An 8,841-nucleotide genomic window follows, 5' to 3' on the forward strand; every position below is an offset into this window, starting at 1 on the left:
CTGTGTGTGTCTGTGTGTCTCTGTGTGTCAAGCTGTGTGTGTGTGTCTGTCTGTGTGAAAAGCTGTGTGTGTCTGTCTCGAGCTCTGTCTCTGCTCTGTGTCAAGCTGTGTGTGTGTGTGTCTGTCTCTGTGTGTCAAGCTGTGTGTGTGTCTGTCTGTCCCTGTGTGTCAAGCTGTGTGTGTGTCTGTCTGTCCCTGTGTGTCAAGCTGTGTGTGTCTGTCTCGAGCTCTGTCTCTGCTCTGTGTGTGTCTCTCTCTCTGTCAAGCTGTGTGTGGGGGGTGTGTCCGTCTCTGTGTGTCAAGCTGTGTGTGTCTGTGTGTCTCTGTGTGTCAAGCTGTGTGTGTGTGTCTGTCTGTGTGAAAAGCTGTGTGTGTCTGTCTCGAGCTCTGTCTCTGCTCTGTGTCAAGCTGTGTGTGTGTGTGTCTGTCTCTGTGTGTCAAGCTGTGTGTGTGTCTGTCTGTCCCTGTGTGTCAAGCTGTGTGTGTGTCTGTCTGTCCCTGTGTGTCAAGCTGTGTGTGTCTGTCTCGAGCTCTGTCTCTGCTCTGTGTGTGTCTCTCTCTCTGTCAAGCTGTGTGTGGGGGGTGTGTCCGTCTCTGTGTGTCAAGCCGGGTGTGTGTGTTCCCCCCAGCAACCAATGGGAGTGCTCGGGCAGCCCTTCCTTGGGGGCGAGGGGAGCGGCTGGTTTTCCGCCTGACACACTCCTCCCTGCTCTGCGGAGCTGCTCACAATGAGGTTTGGCTGGGGCTTGGCGGTGCTTTGCTATTTCAGTCTATGGGACTCAGCCTGGAGCGCGACCGGTAAGAGCAGAAACCGCCTCGCCCTGCTTTGCGCGCTGCCGGCGGGTGCATGTCGGGGGGGGGGCACCTGTCTCTTCCGGCCCCCGGGGGTGGGTTGTGTATAATCCCCCCCCCCCCCCGCGAGACGTGTCTCGGGCTCCTCAGGGCAACTTGTGATTCAATTCACGGCAGCGTCTAAGCTGCCCGGCCCGCCCGGCCCTTTCCCTGGCTCCCGGCGGGCTCCACCGCGCCGGAAACGCGGCTGCAAATCTGTCGAGTGGTGACTTCAAAGGGGCTTTGCCTCGGGGCTGCTCCGTCTGCGCGAGGCGGCGCCCGGGCCCTGCGCTCTGGCGGCGCCGCTGAACCGGCCGCTGCCGCTTGTGGTTTCCTTGGGGCCGAGGCTGCAGAGCTGCTGCCGCTGGAGCTTCTGAATCCCCCGGCCCTGCTCCCCCGCGTAAGACCCCCCGGGCCCAGGGGCAGCGCCGGGCTCTGGGGGGCGGGGTGCAGGGAGCCGACGGGCCGGCTCTCAGGCATGGAAGCCCCGCGGGGCGACCCGTCAGCGGGAGGGCGCTGCTGGCTGGAGCCACCGACCAGCACCGGCCCGACGCCGTCCAGGCCACCGGCAGGAGAAGCGCCATTCGCACCCGGCCCCGGCTCTCTCAGCTCTGCCCCTGCGGCCCAGGCGGGACGTGACCGGCTCCGCTTGGCCAGGACACCCCGGCCCGGCCGGGCTCCCCCTTCCCGCGGCAGCCAGTGGCGAGGCTACGCCCGTCCCATCGAATCCGCCGGGGGCGGGGCGCTGTGACCACTAGGCAGCAGCTACCCGAGGCCTCAGCCCGCTGGGCAACCTCCGAGGGGCTGCGCTCCAGGGCCCTGCGCGTGCACGGCCCCCACACGGGAGCACCTCGACCTAGCCCCGGGGGGGGGGGGAGCTGCTCGTTCCCCTTTCACACGTGGGAGGCTGCGGCTCAGACAGATCACGTGGGCTGGCACCCAAGCCCCCTCACCACTGAGCAAGGCTGCCTCTGACCTGGGGCTTGGCCGAGCGGGGCACGGAGCTGGCCCTGCTCACTTCATCAGCGGCCAACCCAGCCCGGCAGGAGGCCCTGCCCGTCCCGCACGCCCCTCGGCCCCCGGGAGTCGGGTCCTGTAGCCCGGCCGGCCTCACGGGCTGCGGGCTGGGCGCGCTGCTTCCTCGCCCTCTCCTGCCTCGGTTTCCCCAGCTGTGGGTGGGGGTCACGTGCTGGCTTCCTTTGCAGTAGCACCTGCTCGGCAGCCTGGGGGGAGCAGGGCCCGGCGCTGGGTGCGGGCCAGGGCCCCGCTCGGCTCGGGACAGCGATGGGGCTCAGCAGCAGCCCGCTCCAGCGAGCCCCAAACCCCAATCTGCGGCCTCCCCCGGCAGAGCGGGCGGGGGCCCCAGGCGCGCCCAGGAGCGTTGGGCGAGCGGAAATCCGCTTCCTCCCAGGCGCAGCGGGCCCGGGCCAGCGAGGGGCTCCCGGCGCACCCCGGCCTCGCGCGGGAGGAAGGGGGCCCAGTGGTTAGGGCCACGCTCCGGCCGACCCGGGGGGGGCGAGGGGGCCGCAGCGTGGGGGAGGGGCCGAGGCGGAGCTGGCCCCGCGGGGGGGAGGGACCAGCTGCTCCCACGCGAGTTACCCGCAGCAGCGCGCTCCACGCCGGGGCGTCACAGCGGGAATCCGGCCCCTGCTCCGCCGGCCGGGCCCTGCCTGCAGCCGGACGCTGGGGGCCGGGCGGGGGCCGCTAGGAAACACCCGGGGGGGCGCTGGTGGGGAGCACCCGGGGGGGGGGCGCTGGTGGTTAACTGGGCGGAGGGGGCGCTGGTAGGGAACACTCGGGGGGGCCGTTGGGGAACACCCGGGGGGGGCGCTGGTGGTTAACTGGGCGGGGGGGGGGGCGCTGGTAGGGAACACCGGGGGGGGGGCCGCTGGTGGTTAACTGAGCGGGGGGAGCAAGAGGCATTTTTCACCTTCTGGTGCAAAGTTTGGGCTGCTCGTAACTCAGCTGCCAGCTCGGCTCAGCCCCGCCCCCAGGCCGTGTGTGGGGCGGGGCTTGGGGCCCCCGGCTCCCCCCCCCCCGCACGCGGGCTGCATGGGAGAAGCGGGGGCAGCTTGTGCAAAGGCGCTAGGGGCCGGGCGGGGGCGCGCCTTGTCACTAGGGCCCGCGCACGCGCTTGTGCGAGCACCACGGGCCTGTCGGTGCAAACTCGTCGCACGTGGCTCGTGCCGCGGCTCGGTGCTGACGCAGACGGTGTGAAAACGCGGCGGCCTGAGCCTTGCAGGTGTGAAAAGCTGGAGCCTGGAGCCTCCGCACGCAGCTCACGAGCCAGACCCAGCTGCAGAGCTCCCCGGGCAGCAGGGTGCGGGGCGGCCCCTTCCTCTGTCCCCCGCTGGGCCCCTGCTCCCGCACTGGGGGGGGGGGGGGCGCAGCCCCGGTTTGGAAAGAGGCTCAGAGGGAGGTGCTGGCCGGGCCCTGCGGAGGCTGGGGTAGCCCCGGGGCAGCGGCAGGTGGGGTGCCCTGGGCCAGCTGTTCTGACCCTGCTTGTGGCCTCCCAGCTCCCTACCTGCAGAAGCCGAACTCGACCGCCCCACCGGGATTTCCCCGAGTCCTGGACCCCCACGACCCCCGAGTGCGCACAGCCGCCCGCTTTGGGGTGTATCGCTACAACAACAGCTCCAACGACCTCTTCCTCTTCAGGGAGTCCCGCATCACCCGCGCGCTGGTGCAGGTAAGCGCCGGGGCAGCCGCCTGCTGCTCTCGCCGCCGCAGGCAGGGGCATCCCTGGCCTCGTCCAGGCAGCGCCGCGCCAGCCCCGGCAGCTGGGTCCCCGCTCTGGTGGCGTACTCGGCTCCCCGGCCAGCCCGATGGCAACTGGCGAAAGCAGCCAGGCGGTGCCCGCCGGGTACGTCCACAGGCTCGACGAAATCGGGTTCTAGCCTCGCTCCCAGAAGACACTGCCCCGTCCCAGGCCGGCGACCAGCTGGCCCTGAGCACCTGCTCCTGGAGGCCGCGTTCGGACAGCGCACGCTGCTGGGGGCAGGGCCTGGGACACGTTTGTCTGCTCAGCCCCAAGGCCTCCCCCCACGTGGCAGAGTTCCACGGACGCTGTGTGGCTGGTGTAGGCCCATCCCCCAGCCGCTTGTGGAGAGGTCTGACCTCTTCTCCCCACGGCGCCGCTTCCTGCAGGTGGTGCGGGGGCTGAAATACATGATCCACGTGGAAATCAGCCGGACCGTGTGCGACAAGAGGGGACACTCCAACTTGGACAGCTGCGACTTCCAGAAGAAGAAAAAGCTGCAGCAAGTAGGCGTTTCCTTTGCCCTTTCCTCTGCCTGGGGGCTGTACCGGCCCCGGGGGTCAGCCCCACCCTTGCTCTGCAGACAATGGCAAGGTCGGTTTCACACTCTGCACAACACAAGCCCACGAGTGGGCAGCCTGTGTTGTCAGTACAGCAGAGCGGGGCCCCCCAAAACGTGCTGCCGAAAGGCTAACGGCCAGGCGCCCGACTTAGGGATCTGCTCCTCCCCCCGGGGGTGGGGGTCACACGCCCACCCTCCCTTTCCTTAGGCCTAGGAGGGAGGGGGACCCCCAAACTCTTCGGCTGGCTCTGAGGCAGCCCCCAGGAGTGAATTTAGAAGCCTGACCTGTCCTCTCCTGCCTGCAGATGCTGAGATGCTACTTCGAGGTCTGGACTATCCCCTGGCTACATCAAGTCCACGTGCCGGTTTCTCGCTGTCGCTGAGCCGCCTTCCCCAGCGAGGGCTGCGCGCGGCCGGGAGGGGCTCGGCCCGGTCTGTGCGCTCTCGCCTAGCCGCAGGGACCAGGAAGAACTGCTGCAGGGACCATGCCTAGAGCAGCTGACTTCCATCTCCGGCTCTTCGGAGACAGCTCAAAAGTCTGCACCATAAACCCACCCAGAGTCATGAGCTCACTGAATAGGGTTAGTGCCGAGAGCCGTCCCGGAGGCATTTTGCCGTATTAGCTAAGCCCCGGACAACGGTTGTTCCACCAACCTCACTGGCCCACGCGTCCATGGAAAGTCAACGACACCCCGCTTAGCCGAAAGGTCATGCGCCCCCCCCCCCGCCCGGGGCCAGCTAGACCCCGGCTTAGCCGAAAGGCCACGCCCCCCGGGGGCCAGCTAGACCCCGGCTTAGCCGAAAGGCCACGCCCCCCGGGGGCCAGCTAGACCCCGGCTTAGCCGAAAGGCCACGCCCCCCGGGGGCCAGCTAGACCCCGGCTTAGCCGAAAGGCCACGCCCCCCGGGGGCCAGCTAGACCCCGGCTTAGCCGAAAGGCCACGCCCCCCGGGGGCCAGCTAGACCCCGGCTTAGCCGAAAGGCCACGCCCCCCGGGGGCCAGCCAGCGCCAATGTCAGCCGCTGTCGGGCAGACCTGTGAGTGGCGGCAGGGACCCACCCAGCCAGCACTAGCCTGTCCCTGCCTGTGTGGAGGGGCCCTGGCGGCCGAGTGCTGCCGTTGTGGGGGAGGGAGGCGCCCAGCTTTGCTGCACTGAACTCCCTTCCGGGGGGGGTGTTGAGCTGGGAATTACGCCCCCTCTGGCCAGTGCCAAGCCCCCCCCGAGCGGTGCCGGCGTTTCGCTCGAGCCAGAGAACGAATCGGCCCCAGCGCCACTGGGCAGCCCTTCCCAGCCAACTCACCCCCGAGCTGCACGGTGGACGTGGGTGGGCGCAGGCCCCGCCACATGCACGGGGGGGGGGGGGGGGGAGGAGGCAAGGGACTAAGGAAGAGATGGTTAAAGGGATTTAGGTGCCTCGCTCCCTGCAGCTCGATGGACATTAGGTGCCTACACCCCTTAGGCACTCAGCCTCCAAGCTCTGGCCCCAGCAACCCCCAAAGAGCCACAGGCCCTGAGCACGACATCCCTCCCTCCTGCCGGCGCCTCCCCTTGGGTGGGGCTCACAGGAGCATCTACCTGGGCAACAGCTGCTCCCGACAAGGCCTCTGCCGCCAGCCTGTCCTACAGCCACCACTCCGGTGTGGCCGCCCCAGAGGGAGGAGGGACCCTGCTCCCCACGGAGCCCGGGGGCCGGATGCCCGTGCTAAGCTGGTCACAAGCAGCCAGCGACTCTTCCCTCAGGCGCAGGCGTGTGGCACGGCCCAGAGAACCCCTGCGAGCGCCGCAGGCACCAGCTGGCTCCAGCCCCTGGGGTGCAGAGGAGCCTTTGCTTGTTCCCCTTTAGGGGATACTTAGCATGGCCTGGAGGTCGGGCCCCAGGCTGTGGTGCTGGGAGCAGGTAGTACAGGTTGGGCCTCCCTGGGCCGTCACCCTCGGGACCTGCCCAGACAGCGGGGTGGGGCGGCCGCCGGGCTCCAGTGGCCCTGCCAGCCTCGCTGCCAGGCTGGGCTTTGCTGCCCTGCACATCCCGCTGGCCCTGCCAGCTCTGCCGCTGGGCCCCTCCCACCAGCAACACCCATGGGCCTCCGGACCACAGCTATTGTGGGACCAGAGTCTTGGTCCAGTCAGGTGCCGTCGGGCTCGCCCCCCGTGGAACGGATTGGGGCCAATGGAGCTAAGCGCCAACTGGGGCCAATGGAGCTAAGCGCCAACCAGCTCCGGGCCACGCCGCTCCTCCAAGGAGCAGGCAGATTCCAACATGCAGCGAGCAGGTCGGAGAGCTCAGCATCCCGGAGCCTGTTCTGAGCGTGCAGGCGTCGCGCCCCAGCCTGGCAGAGGAGTTCGTGCTTCACTTGTTAGTGAAACAGCACGACTCCCCCAAGCAGCGTGGCCGGCCATCCTTGTGGTCGCCACAAACCAGGAGCACAAGCCACAGCTGGCTTCCAAACCCTGGAGAAAGATCGCCACGCTCAGGCCTTGGGGCCCAGCCTGAAACAAATGCTGTCCAGCAGCCACACACCACCCCACAGACACTCACCCAGGAACCCTCCCCTGCAACAAGCCCCAGTGCCAGCTCCACACAAGCCACAGCATCACAGCCCTAAGCACATCAGCCAGTGTGGGCGACGCCAGCCAGGGCCCCTCGGCCACGTGCATTGGCCAGCCCGGCCTATCTCCACGACCACGGGTTAACAGACAAGGGGAACACACACACCTGCTGGGGACCGTTGGAACGTGCCCAGACACTCCTGGAGCTAAAGCGACTCCTCGGCCAAAGCAATTTCAGAAGCCAGCGAGCGTCTGGCCCTCCAAGGCCGATTTGACACATGCGCCCAAGGAAGCACAACGCCGTCTCTGGATGGGCCATGCTATCCCACACCCTTCTAGCCCACTGTTAGCCACACCGGCACAGACACTACCTGACCACACCCTCCCCACTATGTCGCTGTACCCTGGCCCCAGGCATCTGAAGAAGTGGGCTGCGGCACGTCGCCTGTTCCCCACAACGCAGACCTGAGCCGCCCAAGGCAGCCCACACCACGCGGCACGGCAGGGCTCCTGCCCAGCGAGGGCCAGGCCAGGCTAGCGTCACCACAGCCTTGCCGGGAGGGCAGTGTACACGCTGGGCCTGCTAACGGCTCTTTCCTTAACATCTGAGTGGTGCAGCGTCGCCGCTCCGCCCGCGATGGGTCAGACACCACCCGCCGTCCTCCCAGGGGGGTGAGCTCAAGCGTAGCACTGGCCAGCTAGCTCTAGGTGTCGTACCGCTCGTCCGGACGCTCGCCAGCGGCCTGCTCCAGCTGCAATCGCACGCCGCTTACCCACAGAGCAAGCAACGGAGCAAAAACCCTCCGGACAAGGAAGCAAAGTGGCCTTGCACCGGCTCCACAATGCTGGAAGCTGCCACAAATACTGAGACCCGCACTGCGCAGCGACAGCTTCAGGGCACGGGGGGCTGCTGCTCCCCTCAACCACCTCGCCCGGGTGCGCAGCCGTAGGGGCGGGCTGGGGAGCAGCACGGTTTCCTTTGCCGATTTTCAATCCCCCTCCCCTCCCCACTGGAAGGTGTTGGGCAGCGCTGTCCTCTGGCCACCCTCGGGCACGGCCCCGCCCGGCCTGAGGGGAACATGGGAGCCTGGCAGAAGCTGGGGGAACTGGAGCAGGTGGGGGGGGCAGTGGAGCGCTGCCCCTCGTGCAGATGGGGGGGGGGATGTGCATGAACCTGAAAAAGCAGCTTCTGCCTTTTCACAACAAAACATCCCTCAGTCTGGGCGCTCCCAACGCCTGCGCCCCCAAAAGTGCAAGAACCCCACACACGTGGTGCCCCTGTCCCCTGGCACTGCCCCCCCAGCTCCGCACTCTGACAAGGTCACAGGGACTCAGTATGGTCTCCAGCATCTCCAGCCTCCTTGTCGGGGACAGAGCCTGACGCAGGCGCCTGGTGCTGGGACCAGTCAGCACAAGCTATGCTCTGCATAACAGGCCGTGTCCCAAACAGCTGTCTGCCTGCCAGCCTGTCGCTCGGCCCTAGAGCCACGCGCACTGCGAACAGCACGTGAAATACGTAAATCCAGGCCAACAGCCGCGTACATGATAAACCAGCTTGACAGACAGGCAGGGAGTGCTTGGCGGGAACGTGCAAGGGGAGGCACCCAACAGGTCACTAGCGTGCAAGAGGATACGCACGGCCCCTGTGCGTGCTGGGGTGCCTCGCTCACCTCTGGCCGGCCTGGGGGCGGTAGTGAAATCCATGCTATCGACTGAGCCTTGTCCGTCGTAATGGGTCCAACCCTGCAGGGGCGCGGAGGCCATTGGACTACCCACGACTATTGTGTTTTGTTCAACAATAAACCCCACTCGGGTGCCTTGGTCTTATCTGAGTCTGTGGCCTTTGGGGCTCTCGTGGAGTGTCGTGCTGGCGCGATACGCTGAGGGAGCCAGGGAAAGGCACGCAGCCGAACGTTTATCAGCGGACAGAGCAGGAGACCCGCCAGGACGCCGCACCGGTAAATCCTGAGTTTGACATCCCTACTGCACCCTTGGCTTCCCCCCACAGCACCCCACTGCCATGCCGCAGTTGGGCAGCATCTTGGGCGGGGGAGGGCCGGGCATTGGGTCTGGCCCACCACAGAATGGGTAGGGTCTCCCTTTCTCCTGGCCTGGCGCATCCTAGGCCTGTGCTGTGCTCAGA

At 67.2% G+C, this 8,841-nt stretch overlaps 1 protein-coding gene across 1 annotated transcript; it reads left to right on the forward strand.

Moving 5' to 3' along the window:
* Positions 1-621: 621 nt before the first annotated feature.
* Positions 622-4,718, forward strand: CST7 (cystatin F). Its single transcript, XM_006136892.5, has 4 exons — positions 622-798; positions 3,348-3,520; positions 3,979-4,095; positions 4,457-4,718. The coding sequence occupies exons 1-4, from the start codon at positions 729-731 to the stop codon at positions 4,532-4,534; spliced, it is 438 nt and encodes a 145-aa protein (XP_006136954.3). The 5' UTR covers positions 622-728; the 3' UTR covers positions 4,535-4,718.
* Positions 4,719-8,841: the final 4,123 nt, after the last annotated feature.

Source organism: Pelodiscus sinensis, chromosome 3 (genome assembly GCF_052426305.1).
Source record: "Pelodiscus sinensis isolate ZL-2025 chromosome 3, ASM5242630v1, whole genome shotgun sequence".
Taxonomy (NCBI): domain Eukaryota; kingdom Metazoa; phylum Chordata; order Testudines; family Trionychidae; genus Pelodiscus; species Pelodiscus sinensis.

Excerpts from the sequence above, each read along its gene's own strand:
- CST7 (XM_006136892.5), top strand. The coding sequence starts at position 729 with ATGAGGTTTGGCTGGGGCTTGGCGGTGCTTTGCTATTTCAGTCTATGG. Across the intron at positions 799-3,347 it reads CTCAGCCTGGAGCGCGACCG|CTCCCTACCTGCAGAAGCCG; the intron begins GTAAGAGCAGAA and ends GTGGCCTCCCAG. Across the intron at positions 3,521-3,978 it reads TCACCCGCGCGCTGGTGCAG|GTGGTGCGGGGGCTGAAATA; the intron begins GTAAGCGCCGGG and ends CGCTTCCTGCAG.